This window comes from Theileria parva, chromosome 2, assembly GCF_000165365.1.
Source record: "Theileria parva strain Muguga chromosome 2, complete sequence, whole genome shotgun sequence".
In the NCBI taxonomy this organism is placed as follows: Eukaryota; Apicomplexa; class Aconoidasida; order Piroplasmida; family Theileriidae; genus Theileria; species Theileria parva.
In genome coordinates, this window is record NC_007345.1 from 984,440 (window position 1) to 1,004,973 (window position 20,534).

The following is a 20,534-nucleotide window of genomic DNA, read 5'->3' on the forward strand; positions in this document are numbered from 1 at the left end:
CGAGTTTAGGTTGGGGGAATTCTTGGAGAAAATTTTAATATAAAGGATTAAACTAATAATTAAATAAATATTCTCAAGGTAAATGAATTGAAAATAAATCTGGGAAGGGGAAAATTAAGAGGATAAAACTGCTTAGGGTAAAATCGTTTGCGAGTTGGAGAATAATTCGTAAAAATGAAAATTTTTTAGTTATTTATTATTTTTTAGTAAATTTACAAGATTTTAGTAGTTTGAATTTAATAAACAAAAGAATCTCTGGAATAATATTTATGTCGTACTACAAAACTAAAAAGCCCAACTTATCGGTAATAAGTATGAAATTAATAATTAATTGGTTAAATGATAATAAAATTTGAAATTTTATAGAATATTGTGAGAGATTCTCACGTTTAGAAACCACCATACACTTACACATATGAGGTTATTATTCAATGTGTATCATCATTTTTTATTTATAATTTTTAATCGAGATTTATGGATTTTTTTATATTTTTCCTGTTTTTTAAATCGCATCAAATTTTAATTTAATTCCCTATTAATGGATGACAGTTATGAATCTGTTTCTCTAAAAAAACACGAATTTGAAGAACAAACTGACAACACTCCCGACCAGAATGGTACTTTTTTATTTAGTTTGTTAATTAATTATTTGTTTAGATGATGATAACGGCCCTGTGGATTCTTTTCCGCTCGGGAAACTTCAAGAAGTTGAAGCTGAGCTGGCCAAGATTATATCCACTGGAATTCAGGTAATTCCCTGATTATATTTCATTATTAGTTCCATCCTTAATTGTATATTTTAGGACACCAGTTTTATGTGTAAATCTGAGTACTGTGTAATGATAAGGGATTTCACTAACAAGTTGTTTCCCGAGCCACAAACTGATGATTTTGGGGTTGATGTGCGTCTCAAAAATGTTGTAAGGGCTTTGGGTGAGGGCTCGGTACTGCCTCTAACTGAGCTTGTGAACTCACTTAAAGTATCACTGGGTACTTTTTTTGACCTTGGACCAGACGATAAGCTTTATAAGCTTGTGCCGGTATTTTTATCACGCAAGAATCTGGGCGAGCCTTATGTGAACCTGAGTGGGATTGTCCGTTCAGAATGTAAGCGGAAGGATTGTATGTGGATTTGGGAGACTCCAACCCTTGAAGTTTTCCCTCAGCCTCTTCTAGACCAAGTTCGGTCATCACGAGAGGCTAGAAACTTAATTTCAAGACGTTACAAAGCACTTTCAAAACTCAAAAATTCTATAATTACTGAAGACCTGAAGGGACAGCAAATGGCCCTTGAAACTCTTAACACTCTTGATAGGAAAATGTTACTGGATAAGGAACGTAAAGAAAGGATGGACGTTAAACGGAAATCCTTAGACAAAAAGGTAATTCAACCATATTTCCAGTTATTTACTATACACCAATTTATTAGGCTTAAATATTTAGTTATTTAAATGTAGCAATTTGTGGTTAAAAATGTTTTTGTAGAAAAACGAGAAATTGAAGGTCCAGAAGACTAATTCAAACATGCTATTGAGTTGGTTGAAAGTCCAGAAGGCTGAAGATACCTCGGAACCTCGAAAGGATACCTATTCACCTACCCTACCTGCAAAGGAACGAAAACCTAATATCTTTATAGACTGTTCTGACAAACAGAGAAGTGAGCTTGAGAGTATACTGGACCCGCTTTCTGAATTTTCCGAGTCTTCAGAGTCTGACCCGCATCTGTTCACCAAGCGCCACACCTTTAGTGAAATCAATAACCCTGTAAGATCAGCTGTGAAGGAAGAGAACGCCGAGATATTCAAATTATCCAATTTGCACAGAGATGTTTGGACCAGGTTTCACACGTATTTGGAGATGAACCGCCAGTTTTATGTGGACTCAAATGAGAGCCGTATTTGGGTAGACGACCCTCTGAATAATGTTGAGCAGGTTAACCATAACTCGACCTGTTTAAAGGCCAGCCGTCACTGTAGAGTGTTTAGCATGTACGACAATGCTTGGAAACGTCCACCAATGCGTTACCTTGTTGGTAGAAATAGTGCCCTCGTTACCAGGTTTAACCAGGTTACGCCAGACCCTAACGTCGACTACTGTGTCGATTCTGACGAGGACTGGTTTGAGCGCTACGACGCAGACGACGTTGAGGTCAGTGAGGAAGAGGAAGAAGACGATGAGGATGAGGAGCAGGAGTGGATTGTTCAGGACAGTCCTAGGCCACGTGAGTTCAGCACTGGTGTTTTCGACACTGACCTTAGCAAGTGTGTCAAGGTTTACTGCATTTACAAGAACTGGCACTGGATCATTGATGGGAAACCGGTCTGTGATCAGTTTAGCAGTAAGGAAGTGGCTCTTGAAAATGGCATTAATGTAACCCACTCAGAATACGGTTTTGGATTTGAAGGGTACACTGGTAATCCTATTGTTGATTTGATGAGGAATTTGCGTGGAACTAAGATCACAATGTCCCGCAGCGATGTTGAGGATCTTCTCAGACTATGTCATGGGAAACACACGAGGAAGGAGGACCTGATTGCCATTTTCAAGGAGTCTAAACCCTTTGCTTCCATGAGTGAAATCAAAAACAAGTTCAAGAAGTACATGACTCGTCTTAAAATCGACGACAAGCCTCATCGTTGGATGGTTACTCCTGAGGCCGCTAAACTCTTCAACATTCGCAAGGAACTCGACCGGATCCTCACACATCAGCTCAACACTGAAATCCTCTCAGAACCATTCTTTTAATTTTTGTTCACACAAATTATACATTATTATATAGATTAGTACATAAGTTAGTATATAGATTAGTACACAAGTTAGTGTATGATTGATATATTATGATATAAACTATTATTGTATAATTATAACAACACACTAATGTACGTGAATATAATACATTGAGTTATGAAAACTTATAAAAAAGTTTCAGGAGCAAGAAGATGATGGCACTGAGGAATCCGGTGGAAAAAATCGTGACGATCCAAGTGACGAAAATCTTCCTGTACAGCCCGAAGTTGACGTGCCTAGAGGTGATTCTGGAGAAGATGCTGTGGAAGAAAGCCAGCAGGCTCTTCTTCTCGGCTCCGTATAAGCTCAGGACACTCGAAGTGTTGTCAGCGCTCACAGGACTTTCACAATGCTGGTTACTACCTTGAGGTGTGCTGACGTGAGACTCCGCATTGGCGGAATCCAAGTTTTGTTCTCCAGTTGTTTCCTCCATATCATTGGCGGGAGGATCGTTGGAAGGGTCAAGTTCCTGGTTCTTTTCGTCAATGTAGATGAGTGAGTACTGTTTATTATAGGCCGGCAGGTGCTGCACCATGCCAACGCCGAGAATTGAAGAGACTGCGACGTGGGTGGAGCTGATTGGGACTCCGAGCTGGGACAGGATGAGAACAATTGTTCCAGACGAGCAGTCGATAGTGTAACCTCTTGAGGGTGTAACGCGTGTAATGTTTAGTCCGACGGTTTTAATGACTCTGTAACCGAAAAAGGCGAGACCAAACCCCATGAGAATGCCGCCAATCATGAGAATGTACCAGGGCGTGGTCTTTACCTCCTCGTCGATGCCGTCATAGTACAGAAAGTACATTGTGGCGAAGGTCGAGACTGCGTTTGCAGTGTCATTTGAGGACTGTGAAATGATTGCTATGGACGCACCGACGATTTGAATTGCTGAAAACACGGTCTGCGTCATGTGTTTCTTACTCTTCTTGATCTCAGTTGGGACAACAACCTTCTTGTACTTTCCAATGGCCTTGCGGTTATTTGACAATTTAGAACTGTTTGAAAGAGACTTAGTTACGCTGTTTCCAGATCCGTTATGCCCGCTAGAGTTTGATTTAATGCTATTGTTTGACGTTTGCTCTCGGTAGTCTAGGTGCATATTCGAATTTGTGAAGCTTCTGCTCTTGTTAATTGAGGTCACGAAGGCGCTTTTTATCCCTGTCAAAAAGCGGTTTATGCTCGAGTCTGTCTGAGTCATTGCGTTGTCTAGTGAGTAATCATCTGGGCTTGAATCCGCTGAACTGCCTCCGTCCGGTTTCAATCTTCCTCGATTTTTTGCGTTTTTCGCATCTTCAGGCGGCTCGCCTTCTTTATAATTTTTAGAAAATGCAGTTGAGGGTAAATTTCTGGAAGTTGAATTCTTGTCATCCTTATTTTCGGGATCTTGACAAGATTCATCAGGGTTTTCAACATCCGGTGAACAGGACTCCTTATTGTCCTCCTGCCCTGGATCTGAATGCTCTTTATCTTCCGATTTTTGGTTAAATCTATGTTTTTTTAGCCTAAATTTTCGGCTCTTTTTTTTATTTGACCTTGTGATGGTAGGGTCAATATTGTGTAATGATTCTATATAGGACCAGTTGCCCTTAATTCTAAAATGTAAAACCGTGTATGAAACAATTGTAGAAGCTGTGGACAAAATTGACAGCACTATTAAAACCGATAAAAACTTGTTCCAGTTTGACCTGGCGAACCACACGCGATAGGAGTCTGCAGATGATCCCATGTTTGATCTGAGGACTGAGTTTTCGTATGCGATGAATATCGAGAGCGGAACCGAAAAGATGATGTTGAATATCCAGTGAAAGTTCATCATGACCTTGAACGAATCTCTGCGCTTAAGAATTAACTCCTGGATTATGATGTAAAAGGTCGCGCTCACGAACACCGACAACATGGGCACTATAAACCACGAGATGACAATGTACAGCAGTTCAATCCAGCGCACTCCTGAAAAACGGCCTGAAGCCACTCCAAAACCAGCAAGAGCTCCTAAGAGACTGTGCGTCGTCGAGACTGGAATTCCAAACAGAGATGCAACGGCCAGGAAAATAAACGAGCCAAGGGAGGAGGACAACATTCCCAGCGCCAAATCCCTAGGCGCATCTGAGAAGGCAGAAAAGTTTAAAATTTTTGTTCTGATTGCATCAGAAACTGTTCCGCCGAGGAAAATCGAGCCTAGAATCTCAAAAACGAAAGCAATACAAATTGCCGACCGAAGGTTCAGGGTCCCGCTCCCAATCGACGTCGAAAAGGCGTTTGCCACGTCATTCGAGCCAATAGAGACGGCCAGAAGACTACAGGATATTCCAGTGGCTATCAATACCCACAAAAGTTCGGGATGTGATGATGCCATACAAGTCCGGGGTTATCCTAACATTTGGAACTACTAGGTTTCGTGAAGGTGGAAAGAAAACTACATTTAAATGTTCTGCTCATCCTTTATAATTATTTTCAAGAATGTCTACAACTTATATTCTGTTTCCTCTCGGAGAGAGAATTTACAACGTGGCGTCCCCCATACTATAGCAGCCTCTCCGAATTCTTGAACATGCCTGCAGGTGCCTCAAATGACACTTTATTTCTTCCTTAACGCAAGCACGCGACTCTTAGAGACTTTAAAACGCTCTAACCCATGAATAGTAAAAATACGTGCCTGTGCGTCGACAAACTTAACCAGTTACATAACACAATCCACACAGAACTCACTGATTGCAAGGATAAGGTTTGGAATTTTAAAATTTCAAGTTTAACAAAGGAAAGAGATTCGCTACTGCTTAGGTATGACCCATTTTTGCTCGTTTTATTCACCTCTTATACACATTTCCCTGATACACCCTGTGTAAATTTTTTTTCCTAATTTTCACCTTAATTTTTTATATACCACCGTTAAAGTGTATTTTGAATTATCTTTATTTTATCGTTAGTATATGGCTAAATAACCCCAACTACCTAACATAATTCCCTATGTACTAATTCACGGTGTTGTAGAAACGAGGATTTGAGGTCAAAGTTGACCGATTTACAGTCTAAGATAGCTTCGGACCCTTTTATGGCCAGAAGATATTACGAGCTTTGTAACAATAAACCCTCAGAATTCTTGGAAAATAGCGATATTTCTCAAGTGTATAAGCAGCTTTACACATATCAGGTACGAAGTATTGGATGATAGAACAATTTTCAGGACTTGAATAAGGAGTTAACGGAACGTCTGTCACTGGAACAGATGAATTCCATGTCCTGGAAGCACAAGTTTTACGATCTAGAGAAGAAAATTTCATCCCAAATTTCGGAACTTTTGCAGCTGACCCAGGCTGGAAATTGTGTAGAAACCACAGATTACGCCAAGTTTAAAACTGAACATTACTGTAAAGTAGCAAAGGAAGCCTTAGAACTGCTAAAACAAGCCCAAAACAGGATTGAAGGAGACCGTTACAGTATTATTTACATAGATTTATATTTAATTATATACTACTATGTATACTAAATATGTGTTTGTAGGAATAGAATCCTATATGGACAGAGTTTCTGACTTAGAAGATCAGTTATCCCAGTATCGTTTAAGGTTTAATCAATCACAAATGATTTAAATTCTTTGCAACTGGCCTTTGTAACATAGTTTTTTGTAAAGCATTATTGTAAAATACCTTTTGTAACATAGATTTTTTCAAAATTTTGTAAAATATTGGAAAATAGTTTCTATTATGATGGACAAAGATAAGAGAGTTAAGGATCTGGTATTGCCTAGTATGTTGGAGTACAAGGTGATGGAGGATTTCAGGCGCACACTGTCAAAACGACCATACGAATATTTGGAAGATGGGAACTACGACGTGTATTTGAAGGATACTAAAAAGCAGAAGGATGAGAAGGAGCCATACGTATCAGTGCACAGAAAGGAGCTAATTAAGATATACTCAGACATTTTGACACTGATTAAACATAAACAGAAGCATATAAACTCACAACTCGTTAACCCGAAGTTCGATATTGCAAGACATAACTTTATTTGCATTTGCAAAAATTCAGTCAAGTTCCATGACTACTATTTGAAGTCTGGATCTCCACCACGCAGTGTGTCTGAACTCAAATCTAAACCTGAAAAAATGCCTAAAGTTCCAGAGGAAAAGCCGGCAGTTAAGCCCAAACCCGAAACTCCAGAGTTAAATGAGACTAATTATGAAAAGGCATATTTGGTATCAACATCGAGGACTGACGAGAGCCAACAAGATGATTACTACTCGCGTTTAGATACCTACTTCAGCCTTAAATCAAAGGAACACACATCGCCATCGACTGAAAGGGTTAAATCGACCAAATTAGTGGATAAGAGTGGTAAGGGAGTAACATTTGCAGGAGTTGGCAGTGTGCAAAAAACTAGTTCATTTGTAGATCCTGTGAAAAAAGCTGATTCACTTGTTGAAAGTTTGCAAAAAAGTGAAACGTTTTCCTCAGAATCATATCCTGAGTCAATGGAACGCAAAGATACGTATAAAGTCGAAGATTTGATGCAACTCCCATCACTGAATATTGAGGCTTTGCACCCTTCAGAGTCTCGAGAGAGTTCAGTGGAATCAGTTAAGGTAAGGCCAAAACCAAGAGAAAGGAAAGTAAAAGATGTGAAAACTGGAGATAAACAAGTTGAACAAACTGTTTATGGAGTTGATGAAAAAGTAGATAAAGAAGGTGAACTGGACTTCCAAAAGAGTTCATTGTTGAATAACCAGGAGGCTGAGATGAGGAACGACTTGTTGCACTTGTTTGAGAGTGTGGGAGTCCTTTCAGACTTGCCAAGGGAAAGATTGCTTGAGTTGAGTTCTCACTTTAAGTTGAGGTCATTTTTTGCAAAAACAAGTATAATTCTGGCAGGAGAATACCCGAAGGAGTTTTACATAGTAGCATCAGGTACAGTGTCGAGTTATGCTTATGACCCAACTGACACTGAGGACACTTACAGGAGAACATATCTTAGTTCAGACTACTTTGGAGAGTCGTTCATCATCGATGATGTTCCGAGTGACGAGTTCTACGTGGCAGACACACACGTCACACTCCAGGCGATGAACTCTAAACTTTTCAGAACACTGTTGGCAGACCAGTTTAACGCCTTCAAGTGTAGATTAAATGAGCTTAAGCACTATGCCAGTTATGGAGCACACAGACTTGGAACAGGGAAGTTTCTCAGTACCAGGTTTGGAACTGCTAGATTGGGAACCGGGAAATTTGGTAATGTTAAGGTTGGAACTGTTAGATTGGGGACTAAAATTGGAACAAATCTTAATTTGGATAGGTTTATGACAGATGAGAAGGAAGTTAAGGCATACACAGTTTTGGGAAAGGAGTTACTTGGGTTTATGAAGAGTTTCTACTTTTTTGCAAAGTATGAGCAGATGAATAAGTTGGCTAAAAAGGTAACGTACCAGGAGTACTCTAACAAGGAGATTTTAGAAGATGTGGCTAAGGGTAGTGGCTTGTTTTTGATATTCAAGGGTAGAATATCCCTGCAAATCTACGAACAAAGTTATAATAGACAACTGGAACTTGTATCCTTTGCACCAAACTCGTACTTTTTCAATTTCAGACCTAATAGTGAAACTGTAGCCAACATACTAGACAGGAAGTCTTTAGTTGTAACTGAAAATGTAAAACTGCTGTATTTGGCTCAAAAGTATGTACAAAAGTGCTTATCAGAATCCTTACCGCAAATGACAACGTACCTTGAAAATCTGTACAAATCAAGGTATATCCACATTGCTACCGTTGGTGATAAAGTTACGAGTAGCACCAGTAGTGATGAGGATAGTGAAGATTCAGTTGATGATATAGTTCCTGACAAAACTGCTTCCTCATCAGAAGGCACTGAATCATCTAGTGATGATTCGCCCAGTTTATCTGAGTCTCCTGTTGCCCCTAAGGATTTGTCAGATTCTCCAGAACCTTCTAAGGATTCTTCTGGAACTATTAATGACACTGAACCTACGCCTGAGGATAGCATTGAAAGTATAAAGGAATCAACTGACAGTGTCAAGTGTAGTGAACAAACTGTTGAGGATAGTGAAAGTGTCAAAGAAAGCGAGCCTGTCCCTGATGATAGCAGTGAAACTATAAAAGAATCTACAGACAGTGTTAAAGACACCGACCCTATCATTGAGGATACTATAATTGAGGATAGCGAGAGTGTTAAGGATTCAGAACAAACCCTTGAGGACAGTGAAAGTCTTAAGGGTAGTGAACAAAGTCCGGAAAGTGCTTCTGAAGATGGTCTGATCGTCTCAAGACGGTCTTTTGAATATCCTGCCGATGTTTCAATTCGTGGGTCAACCTACAGAAGTGAAAAACTCGATAGTTCAAGAACTGGCTCCAATTTACAGAGCAGACGTGATAGTTCTAGAAGTGTTTCAACCCTGGAAAATAAGCTTGATAGTTCAAGAAGTAGTAAACTCGAGTCTAAGGAGTCGTCAAGGTCGAGATTATCGGGTGGCTCATTACTCAACAGGACTGTTTCCAGAAGATCATTTGAGGATCCAGCTGAAGTTTCAATTAGAGGTTCGACATATAGAAGCGAGACCCTTGATAGTTCCAGGACAAGTTTGGCAAGTGGTGCATCAGTTCTCAATAAAATTGTATCCAGAAGGTCATTTGACGATCCAGTGGACGTTTCAATTCGTGGATCAACTTACAGAAGTGAAAAACTAGATAGTTCAAGGACTGTCTCAAGCTTACAAACTAAACCTTCTCCCGTTCCGGATCTCGAACGTATAGTATCAAGACGTTCATTTGAGGATGCTGTTGACGTTTCCATACGTGGTTCCACATTTAGGAGCGAGAGGCCCGACAGTTCTAGAAGTGGCTCTAGTTTGCAAAATAAGCTTGACAGCTCTAGATCTAACCTTACAAGTGGTTCATCGGTGCTTAACAAAATTGTCTCTAGAAGGTCTTTTGAAGACCCTGTTGATGTTTCAATTAGAGGTTCTACGTACAGAAGTGATACACTAGATAGCTCAAGAACCAGTTCAAGCCTGGAAAATAAACTTGATAGTTCAAGGAGTAGTAAATTAGGGCCTAAGGAATCAGCAAGATCAAGTTTAAGCAGCGGTAGTGAACGTTTTGTGGATAAAATAATGAGGAAAATGGAATCATATAAATCACTAATCTACTCATCCGATACACCAAAAACCACAAGTAAAGATGAAAGCGCTAGAGATTTAACTGATGGTAGTGTTAAAGAAAGTGTTAAGGATGAGTTGGATTATGAAATGATCAGGAAAAACACATTAATGGCATCACACATGTTGATTTCGGATACTGAGCTTACGTCAAGAACATCTTCTAACGATAAACCTGAGTCATCAGAACACGTAGTATCTGATCAAGTTTCATCATCAAGAGCTTCTTCTGGAAGGCGCTTGTCCAAAACTTTTTCATCGGGGCAAGTTGAGCCAGTTGTGAACATTAGTGAACAAGTAGTTAAGAGTTTGGAAACATTTGTCTCAGATGAGAATAATAGAGAGAGGGATAACAATTTGTTTGACAGCATAAAGGAAAGTGACGCTAGCAGCGTAGCAAGTGAAGTTAAGTTCATATTTAACATTCCAAATTTGGAGGATGTGAATGTACCGAAACTGAAGCTTGAGACTCAAGATGTTGGTGAGAAGTTGGATAGCTCAAGAGTTGATGGTAACGATAACTTTGTAAGTATAAAAACACTACCAATGTATAATAATTTGAAGCCTGATATTGGTAAGGAGCGTGAAATTAAGTATGTTGACCACCATAGCCTGGATGAAGCTGTAGAGGCCTCTGAGAACATGTTTGAGGATGAAAAGCAACAAATGTCAGATAAGATAGTTCACAGACAAACCTCTTCGTCATTTTTGCTAACCTCAAATTCTATCAACTACGGAGATGCCTCAGCAGAAAAAATTGCGAGATTGGAAGCACTGGATCAGTTGATAAGTAAAAATTACCCCTCTGTCCAAGAATCTATTAACACCGTAGTAGAAGTTATACGATTAAGGTCTCTTAATACACAGTCTTCCATTACACCGCCGGTTCTTACACCCTCAGTTCATTCAGTTGATAATGACATGGAAGTGGAAAAGGAGGATCAATTACAGACTGATATGTCTGAAAAGGTTGAAAAATTGGATGAGTTTGGGACAAAATCACCATCACTTGACATTAGTGAGATACCAGACCTTAAAAAAATATTGTCAAAAGTCCACGAAATGTACGTTGGCAAAGACGACAAAGAACAGTCACTAAGTGGATCCCGGTTCTCATCAATAGACGATGTATATATACACTTGGACAAAATTGAAAAATTATATTCCAAATCATACACCACTGAGATGGATCGCACTGAGCCTAAAGTTGATGATGTTCCTAAACCCCAACTTGACGTTGGTGAACCTGTGGGTAGTATGGGTACTATGGATAGTGTTTATGGACTTGACAGTATGTATAAATCTAGGGATGATGTCGAGGTTGAAAAGGTTACTGAAGATCCTGAAATTGATGTTCCTGAGCTTGAACTTGTTGATGAAACTATGGGTAGTATGGATAGTGGTGTGTATGGGTTGGATACCATGTACAAGTCCAACGATAGTATGTTTGAATTGGAAACATTGTATAAACAAACTTCAAATGTGGTTAACAAATCCCTATCTGATGAAATTTACGATACTGACAAAGACGAAGTTTTAGAGCAAACTGAACCTCAAGATACCCTACTCAACACCATCAGCAAATCATTTGATACGATAACCCAGGAATTGACAGTGGATAATATAACCAAGAAATTATCAATGGATAGTATAACTGATAAATTAAGTTTGGATAACTTAACAGAAGGAATGTCAATTGATGATTTAAGTAAGAAATTCACAATGGATAGCATAGCTGGAAAATTATCTGTTGATGGTATAACTGAGAAACTGTCTGTAGATGGAATAACTGAGAAGTTTGAAGGAATAACATTGGATAACCTGAGTAGAGAGATAAGTAACATTGGTGAAGAGATTACAGGAATGCTTTCGTCTAAATCAAGTGTGAGAAGTGGTTTAGGGCCTGAGGAATTGGCTAAGGATGAAGAAGTTGAAGAAAAACAGGAACCGAGTGTGTTTGAATCTTCAAAATTAATGATCAGTAGCATTTTCGATAATATTACAATTTACCCATCAAAAACCCAGACACCAACTGAATCATCTGATCAGACACAAGTGGAACAAAAAGAAGAACAGTATCAACAAAATCAACAAGATGAGGAATATGGTGTAGTGGAGTTGAGTGAGAACAATGTATTTATTGACAAGTATAATTTGGTGAGGAGAATAAGCTTGGATTCATCGTCATCATATGTTAGCTCGACGAGTAGTACGGAAAGAACCACTTCAGATAGTGGGGGCCAAACTCTTGAAAATTCATCTGGAGAATACACACAGCCAAACCAGTCAATTGAATACAGTGATGGTTCCAGCCTTTTGAACTTCCCAGCAGCCCAAGTCATTGACTCCACTGATAGTGTTAATCTTGATAGTGCTAGTTTAGATAGTGGAACAGTGGATACAAGTGCTATGGATATGGATCATAGCGTGTTAGACAACAGTGTCACCGTGGACAATAGTGCAATGGATATGGATAACAGTCCTAAGGATAGTGCTGATGTGAGTTATTTGACCAGTGATAAAGGGTTACACTCGAGTGTTGAGTCGTTTGGAACTGATGATTTCTCTGAGTCAGTACACTCAACAGATTCCTCAGCCTCAGTAACAATGGATAACAGTGTTACCTTAGATAACAGTGTGACTGCTGACAATAGTGTTACAATGAAGGAAAGTTCGGAGTCAAGTGAATTGTCAGAATCTGAACTGACAAGCTCGTTAAGCAGTAGAAGCGACGTTGACAAGGGCACAAATACCGTAAGTCTTAGTGAGGATACTCACTCTCTCTGTTCATCATTAAATACAACTACTGACACCTCAACAACTAGCATTAATTCCTCAGATAATACTACAATAACGGATAGCTCTAATACCAGTTTGACTGAGAGTGTGAGTATGAGCGATTCAGTTGACACTAGTTTAACTGAAAGTTCGAGCAGTAGACGAACGAGCATGGATAGTGATTTCCAAGACGGCACTGGACTTAATAATCAGTCGCCATTTTCTGGATTATCCGATAACTCCTCTATTGTTTATAGTAAACAGTTTTCTGACTTCAATGAATCACAATCTGATCAACAAGACTTAGAACAGCATGATTGTTTGGGGGACCAAAATGTAGAACAAGATAAATTTAGAGTTGAGGTAGATTCACAAAGACAAAATTTGGAACAAGATAACTTCAAAGGTGATTTAGATTTAGAAAGCCAAAACTTCAGACACCTTGAATCTGATTTAGAGAACCAGAATTTTGGAAATTTTCAAAGAGATTTAGAAAAACAAGATTACTCTAAAGATAAAGTGAATTCTGATGAATTTGAGGGTGATTATGATGACCAAAAATATGAAGATGAGGGAATGGATGAAGAATACGTTGATACAGATGAAACAGTAGATTCATATGAAGAAGAGGAAGAGGAATACGATGAGGAGATGATATTGAACATAAAGAATTTATTCATGTCAACATTAAAGAATAAGTACAAGTCAATAGGAGCCTCATTTAATGCAATGGACCTAGAATGTACAGGAATGGTAACTTGTGAAGTGTTCTTGAGTTTCATTGAGAAGTTAGGAATTGGAGCAATAGATCACAGAGAACAGAACCTGATGTTTGAACTGTTGAAGGAGGATGGGAAAGACTACATAACAGTTGCCTCGTTTTACAGGTTCAGTGGGGAATGTGTTACCACATTACCTGAGTTGAATCAGCACTTTATATCTATTTTTGGAAGCAGTAGAATGGCATTTGAGCGTTTTTTCACAACCCTAACCAAGGCAACGATGTGCTCAAGAGTTGATTTTGTTCTCATTTTGACTCAGGTTGGCATACCTGAAAAGGATGCAAATATTTTGTTTGATGCTGTTGACGTTTGCGAGAAAGATTCTGTGTCAGTTTTCACAATCCTAAAGATTTTAGTAGGGGATTGGGATGCAGTAACTGCTTTCGAGTATGAAGAAAAGATTAACACCAACTTTAATAGACTGCTGACATATCTCTCACCTGAGACTGATAACTTTAACAGTGAATTCACAAGAACACTCTCAAGTCAGTTTTTCGAACAGGGACTCGACTGCTCACTGGTAAATGACTCTTACGAAGAGTTTTACATTGACAGAGAATTGTTTTACTTTGACGAACTTTACTCTTTGATCTCCTCTAAACCTGAGTTTAAACAGGTATCATTGCCACAAAAGAGGTTTATCATTTCACTCTTCAACATAATAACATTTGGGCCAAGCGCAGCCAGTTCAGAATCAGATGAAGACTCCAATCCACCAGAAGAATTCGCTGGGGAAGATAAGATGGAACATGTGGATTTAATATGTAGTAATGAGTATGATGTGCCATTGATAGCATTGATAAGTGGTAGTGCAGATATGAGTTTTGAAGGTATAACTTACCCTAAACACGTTAAGTTTAATGGCCCTTCATTCCCAAATTATGAACAGTTTATACAATCAGCACATGTTTACACAAGTCCAGAGCCCATTCCAACTAATAAAACGCCGTGTAACTATAACATTACAGTTGCAAACCCACAAAGTAAAGCACAAGGTAGGGAGAATGTTGTTGGAATAATGCCATTAACGAGTTTCATATACAATGTTATACCACTGTTAAATGAGAGAAGTAGAAGAGTTCCTGTCATGTTCCAGTTTTTGAAAACTGTATCTAGTTTCGGTGTTTATACTGACGAGGAGTTGGATACTATAGTGGCAGCTTGTACGGTCAGGCAGTTTAAGCTTCACGAGACTGTGATTAAAACTGGTGAAGTTCCAACGCACTTTTACCTCATCTTCAATGGCTCAGTAACTATTACAAACGAGTTTAACTTCCAATTCAAAACTGTATCCAAGGGTAACTTCTTCTCCACCTTCGATATTGTCAATAATCAACTTAACACCTTCACAGTCTACGCAAACTGCACCTTGGTGCTTCTAAGTTGGGAACGTAGTGAGTTCTTCAGGGTATTTACAAAGTACTACACACTTCTCGATCACGACTCCTGCAATATGGATGACTTTCAGATCCAGGTTTCTCAAAAAAGCATTGATAAAAAAGTCTCATTTGCTGAGACACCTTAATTTTTTAACACACAAACATTAATAGTTGGTGTTTAGTACCGTTTAGTGTATATTAATTGTAGTATTGTATGTAGTATATAGTATACATTATAGTATAGTACTGTATATAGTATAGCAGTATTACTAAGGAGTATTTATTATAGTGTGTTATACTGTGTATAGTAATTCTCAAGTATTCTACATTCTACCAACCTAAATATATTTTCATCACTAGTTAATAATATACATGTGTAGTGTAGTTTATTAGGGGTGGTTATTAGGTCTTTGATCATATCTAAAGTGATAATTATCGTCTTGAAAGTGTTGCATTTGCGTGTTTTGCAAATTATACATTTTGTGGTTCATATTTCCCATTGGGTTCATATTGCCCATCGCTCCCATATTTGCCATAGAGTTCATATTCGGCATTGAGTTCATTCCCAGCGGCTGTTCCAGAGGAGAATTCATATGATGGGATCCCATCATGCCCATTCCACTCATCGTATTCATATTACCCATGTTATTCAAATTATTTACATTACTCATTGAATTTACATTGTTTACATTTCCCATATTGTTTACATTAGACATATTAACATTGCTCATATTATTTACATTGCCCATAGTGTTCATGTTCATATTCATGTTTTGCATAGAGTTGACGGAGTTCATTGGATATACCATAGGTACAGAATAGGGATGATAGTGTTGCATATGAGGTTGAGGCATTTGTCGTCTCATCATGACTTCTTGTCTAGTTCTGTACATTGAGGTTGTTTCTGAGGGTGTTGAGACCTCTGCCAATTGTCTAGCCTTTTGTCTTGGTGTGGTATCCATCGATCCTACGTGTCTCTTGCGTTCTGTTGGAGTTGAGCTTGCGTTGCTGGCGTTGCCCATAGTGATGTATTGAGTGGGTTTTCTGACGATTTTTTTGGGTGAAAACGAGCTCTGATTACAAACCTTGCCTTTAGATAATGAAACCTGAGTAAAAGATGCCAGTAATGTTGGCACATTGTTTTCGTCAGGTTTTGTGTTAGTTGACAAGTAAATCTCCTTGGAATAATTCTGAACGAGTTCTGAGGTAAAAGCTTCCTGGTTTTCAACTGACTTTGATCTTTGCTTTTCATAACTTGAGGGTCTTGACTTTGTAAGTATCAGGTTAATGTCAGGGTCGAACATTTTCCCATACAATAAGTGAGGCGGTGGTATGAATTTGCCCAATGTGGCAATTGATAAAGCGACTCTCCTAACCCTGTAGTCAGGTTTAATCCTACCACAATAGAAGAGAGAATATAGGAACATCTTAGTTGGGATGCCGAGAAAACCTATCCTAAGCTGTTTGTTAATCCTGGTTGAAAGCTCTGAATATGCGAAATTACGGACCACATTGTCGTAACTACTCACACTAGTCGCCAAAGTCACGGCTGAATTCAGTGAACTAAACCTGTGAGTGGCTCCATATTTATCATTTCCACACAATAAATACCTAGTCTTACTTGTGACATCAAGACTCTGCTCCACATTATCATCACCTTGTGTTTGCACATTTGACAGGATGAAGTTTAGTAATTCTTGAGGGAAAATATGGTTATGAGGGTTAAGTGATAAGGAAGCTTCAACTTTAACGTTGTGTGGGACCAAAAAAAGATCATTTTTATGTACATTAGAGTCAACTTTATTAACAAGTTTTAAGAGTAGTCTCTTATCGGGTTTTGGGTCTGGAGATTTGAATCGTGAGAAAAACGACTCTTTCTTACTTAGCAACGGGGTTGAACAAGTATACAGAGAACTCTTGTCCCTTAAATAACTACAAACTTCTCCAAATACATTCTTTATTCCAGTTTCAGACGATGTACTGGGTTGACTTGTTGGTGGGCCAGTTCTAGGTGAAGTCATACGGTCAGATGATATTATGGGTGTGAATTTAAAGGTTTTAGGTGGAGGGTTAATGAAACTGAGTATAGTTTTCGACTGTTTGGGTGAGAGTATTTTTTTAGATGAGTTTACAAGACCTCTTGGTGGTTTTGACATTCTGTAAAACGCCTCCTTACAGGCTTTTGGACTAAATTCACGTCTCAAAAGTCCTCCAGAACTACTTCTTAAATTTAAAGCTATTGAAATTAAAGGCCAACATCTGGACTCAAGCAACCACGTATCAACAAGTTCAAAGTCAGCCTCGTTAAGTGTTGGTTCTTCCCACTTTAGTACAAGTTTCTGGGGGTGTGGTGACTGGACTGATGAGTTATCTATGAAATCTCTGTAGTTCACACTAAGGGATAAAGGATCAATTTCGTCCCTCGGAATACGTCGTATCGGTAATAAACTACTCAAACCCGTTGGTGCAGTAGTCGTTGTGGTTGCCGGTTTCGGTAAACCAACTGCGCTATCCCTAACACTTGCGAACATTGTTGCCTTTAATGAGTGTAGCAACAACAGGAGGGTGTTGTAGTCATATTCATGTTTAGGATTTAGTGCTGGGAGTGTGAAAACGTCAATTTCATCATCTGGTGGTCTGTGTAATTGCGGGTAAAGTTCTGCACCTAAAACTACCATCTGATTCACAGTTGCGTCAACCACTTCTTTCTTAGCAATGTTAACTGAGTTAGTGTTTACGTTTTTATACACAGGAACTGTAAGTGCCAATAATTCACTTCTCCTCCTGGGAACATCTTCAACTATGTCTTGCTTTCTAAAATCTATTCTCCTTCCTGCCACTATTCTGGTACAATAATCCATCAAGCTGCTTGATAATACTATCCCTACTTCCCTGCCATTACCGTTAACTGAGCCTTCAGAGCTACCATTGGAAGAACTAGAAGACTTTATAGAATTTCCATTATCTCCGTTAACATTGTTAACTGAGTGGTGAGAGTGGCGATGTTTGCCATGCACTTTAACGGATTTGTGGCGGCTGATAGTATTAATAGTGCCATTAGTAACGAGTTTAATATTAATCCAAAACTGTTCAATATTGTACGAGCAAATCTTGGCAGGCCAGTCTCTTTTAAGCCGTTTACGATCAATAATGCTAGTAGTGATTGAATTTGAGATTTCTTTGGCAATGTGCGATTTCCAGCGTCGTTCTTGGTAATAGTCTACTGCCATCCAGTTCATTTCCTGCATAATCAGGTCCCGATAACTGCGACTGCGTTGTGAGGGCTCAGGCGCCAGGATGCTGTGGCCGTTTTTCACCAAATGGTACGTATAACGCCACATTTCAAAGTCACTCATGCCCAGTTTACGCTTATATGAACCGTTAATTGGGGTTTCGGAACTGTGATTTGGTGTAGATTCCAAAACTGAGTTAGATGTAGTATTGACCTTTCCCATGGAGGAATAAGATGAACTATTCAGCCTTTCACTGGTGGAATTGGATGAGTTGTCCTGTTTTTTAGGTCCTGGTGGGTCATATTTAGGGGGACCAGGGCTGTTAACGGAATTCGGGCCATTAAATTCAGTAGATCTGATCATTTCACAAGATTCGTTTGATGGGTTGGCCCCGTTTGACAAATTGGAGCTGTTCATTTGACTGGATTCATGTGAGAAATTGGTTGTGCTGAGGGAATTGCGATCATCTGAATTTGGGTCGGAATTGCCATCATCTAAATCAAGAGCATTAATAATTTAAAATATTAATAATTTGAGGGGAAAGGGAGTAGATATATGGACTTACGAAAGTCGAGATAATTTCTTATTAGGGGCTGAGCGGACTGCGATATTTTGAAATCTTTAGTGTCCCGATCTACACCCATTTTTTAGGTAAGATTACGTGTTGTATAGTACACATTTTAAAAATTAGCTTGAAACCTTCAAATTGCTCATGGCCCTTACCATAACATTCATACCTCTACACCACACAAATATACCATGCCATTACATATATTCTCATATTTAACTAGACGAAAAATCTAGGCTTAACCAGTGTAATTGGTATATTATTTATCAAATTAAAGCTAGTTAAATGTGAGGTCGCCATAGGTTATAAATTCAAATGGGAATGATTCCACGATTGATTTCCTCTCGAAAGTGTTTTCCAGGAAATCCTGAAAATCATCCTGGTCCTAAATTTTTTATTCTTCTTTCCAACCCACCTTAAACAAAAATAATAGAGTGAATGAGGAGTTAAAATAACGCCAGTTCATGCTTTTTACCCTCCTACTTGTGAAATCCCTGAATATATCTACAAATTCCAAACTCCGAAATGCCTTCTAAACTCTCATTAATCACATTTTTATAAATTAATATTGATTATCAGCTAACAAGAGTAAAATAATTAATAATTAAGGAGAAATTTTGGGATTTTGTGTAGATTGGGAGAATGTGTTAATTATATAATTAGTAAACTAAGTAATAATTAGGTAACAATTAGCTAAGATAGTACTTTACAGTATAGGTGAGGATCATTATAGTACAGTCTTTTATTAGTTGTGCCAAATATATAGTACGATTTATTGAACAAATTTCCTCCGATAATCCCGTTAAACTGGCTTAGCCTGAACATTGACTTCACACATTCCCGTTCAATTCGGTCCAATTTTTTCTTATTCGACACCCAAACCAACAAATTTCTAAAATTTCTTCCACTTTTAATTCTTACCTCTTATCATCCAGTATTTCACGAACCTAACACACATTACATATTATAATTTTAGTATAGTACTAAATATATAAATGCGTATTAGATGTGTATAAATAGATAATTAGAGAATACGTCAGAGATGTGAAAAACTCCGTCTGGGAAAGCAATTGAGTGAATTGGTAGATTTGAGTCATTGATGATTTTTGAGGCGCAGAGTGCTGCGCTCGTTGGTCCGAAATGTAGAAATTTAGTACAAGTTTTAAGAACATAGTCTGCGATTATGAAGTTGTAAATTGAGAAGACTGCATTTAAATCATCGTAAAACTGAGCTAATATTACTGAAACTGCTGAAATTTCATCCAAATCAACCACCCCGTTAATTAACTTCTCGAAAGTGTCAAGATTTAGTATACTTTCATCAATTTTCTTGTTCCTTGGGCTTCTATTCCGGATTTCAAGCTGTTCTACACTAAATTCAGGCCCTAGAACAAGATTCATAAGTGCTTGGGATATGGCCATCTGCGTCGACCTCAACACGCATCCCCAACCCTTATCCGTGTCAATGGTTACAACGTCGTTTGACAAGTTTAAAGGGCTAAAAATATTAAAAAGTCGCCTTCTTTTAAAGTTTATGGGCTTCGGGAGCTTATATTCGAGCCCATATCTATATGTAAACAGGATTCCAAATCTGGATTCCAGCCTTCTATCATATAATACAGTAACATTTTCTCTAACTACATTACTCATTTACTTTTAAAATTTAATTTTTCTACATTAATTATCTTTACATAAATTTTTTTCATAAAATTTTTACATTACTTTAGTGTATGAATAGCTTAAATTTTAAAATTACTGCGATTTTCACACAGAAACACCAATGAACTTTCCTCAATATATATAATTTGATTAAAATATATAAAAATAATCTAGAAATATAA

The 20,534-nt window shown here is 38.3% G+C and overlaps 7 protein-coding genes across 7 annotated transcripts; 4 read left to right on the forward strand and 3 right to left on the reverse strand.

Annotated features, from left to right (window-relative positions):
• Positions 1 to 334: 334 nt before the first annotated feature.
• TpMuguga_02g00499 (Chromatin assembly factor 1 subunit A family protein) lies at positions 335 to 2,761 on the forward strand. Its single transcript, XM_061305400.1, has 4 exons — positions 335 to 617; positions 658 to 749; positions 804 to 1,382; positions 1,486 to 2,761. Exons 1-4 carry the CDS (start codon positions 539 to 541, stop codon positions 2,743 to 2,745), a joined length of 2,010 nt encoding a protein of 669 aa, XP_061161367.1. The 5' UTR covers positions 335 to 538; the 3' UTR covers positions 2,746 to 2,761.
• A 121-nt stretch (positions 2,762 to 2,882) lies between these two features.
• On the reverse strand, positions 2,883 to 5,569 carry slc20a1b (Phosphate transporter family protein). The gene has a single exon (XM_759973.2). It carries the CDS (start codon positions 5,141 to 5,143, stop codon positions 2,903 to 2,905), a length of 2,241 nt encoding a protein of 746 aa, XP_765066.1. The 5' UTR covers positions 5,144 to 5,569; the 3' UTR covers positions 2,883 to 2,902.
• Positions 5,423 to 5,820, forward strand: TpMuguga_02g00501 (uncharacterized protein; the record flags this gene model as incomplete). The annotated part of the gene is made up of 2 exons (XM_759974.1): positions 5,423 to 5,629; positions 5,779 to 5,820. 2 exons carry the CDS (start codon positions 5,423 to 5,425, stop codon positions 5,818 to 5,820), a joined length of 249 nt encoding a protein of 82 aa, XP_765067.1.
• A 193-nt stretch (positions 5,821 to 6,013) lies between these two features.
• TpMuguga_02g00502 (uncharacterized protein) lies at positions 6,014 to 6,377 on the forward strand (the record flags this gene model as incomplete). The annotated part of the gene is made up of 2 exons (XM_759975.1): positions 6,014 to 6,224; positions 6,289 to 6,377. The coding sequence occupies 2 exons, from the start codon at positions 6,014 to 6,016 to the stop codon at positions 6,375 to 6,377; spliced, it is 300 nt and encodes a 99-aa protein (XP_765068.1).
• A 114-nt stretch (positions 6,378 to 6,491) lies between these two features.
• On the forward strand, positions 6,492 to 15,038 carry TpMuguga_02g00503 (Cyclic nucleotide-binding domain protein; the record flags this gene model as incomplete). The annotated part of the gene is made up of 1 exon (XM_759976.1): positions 6,492 to 15,038. One exon carries the CDS (start codon positions 6,492 to 6,494, stop codon positions 15,036 to 15,038), a length of 8,547 nt encoding a protein of 2,848 aa, XP_765069.1.
• Positions 15,039 to 15,120: 82 nt separating this feature from the next.
• On the reverse strand, positions 15,121 to 18,958 carry TpMuguga_02g00504 (HSA family protein). The gene is made up of 3 exons (XM_759977.2): positions 18,691 to 18,958; positions 15,265 to 18,619; positions 15,121 to 15,230 (listed from the first exon to the last, which is right to left on the reverse strand). The coding sequence occupies exons 1-2, from the start codon at positions 18,767 to 18,769 to the stop codon at positions 15,282 to 15,284; spliced, it is 3,417 nt and encodes a 1,138-aa protein (XP_765070.2). The 5' UTR covers positions 18,770 to 18,958; the 3' UTR covers positions 15,121 to 15,230; positions 15,265 to 15,281.
• Positions 18,949 to 20,534, reverse strand: cpr-1 (Peptidase family C54 family protein). Its single transcript, XM_759978.2, has 5 exons — positions 19,729 to 20,534; positions 19,615 to 19,640; positions 19,399 to 19,585; positions 19,109 to 19,225; positions 18,949 to 19,078 (listed from the first exon to the last, which is right to left on the reverse strand). Exons 1-5 carry the CDS (start codon positions 20,341 to 20,343, stop codon positions 18,971 to 18,973), a joined length of 1,053 nt encoding a protein of 350 aa, XP_765071.2. The 5' UTR covers positions 20,344 to 20,534; the 3' UTR covers positions 18,949 to 18,970.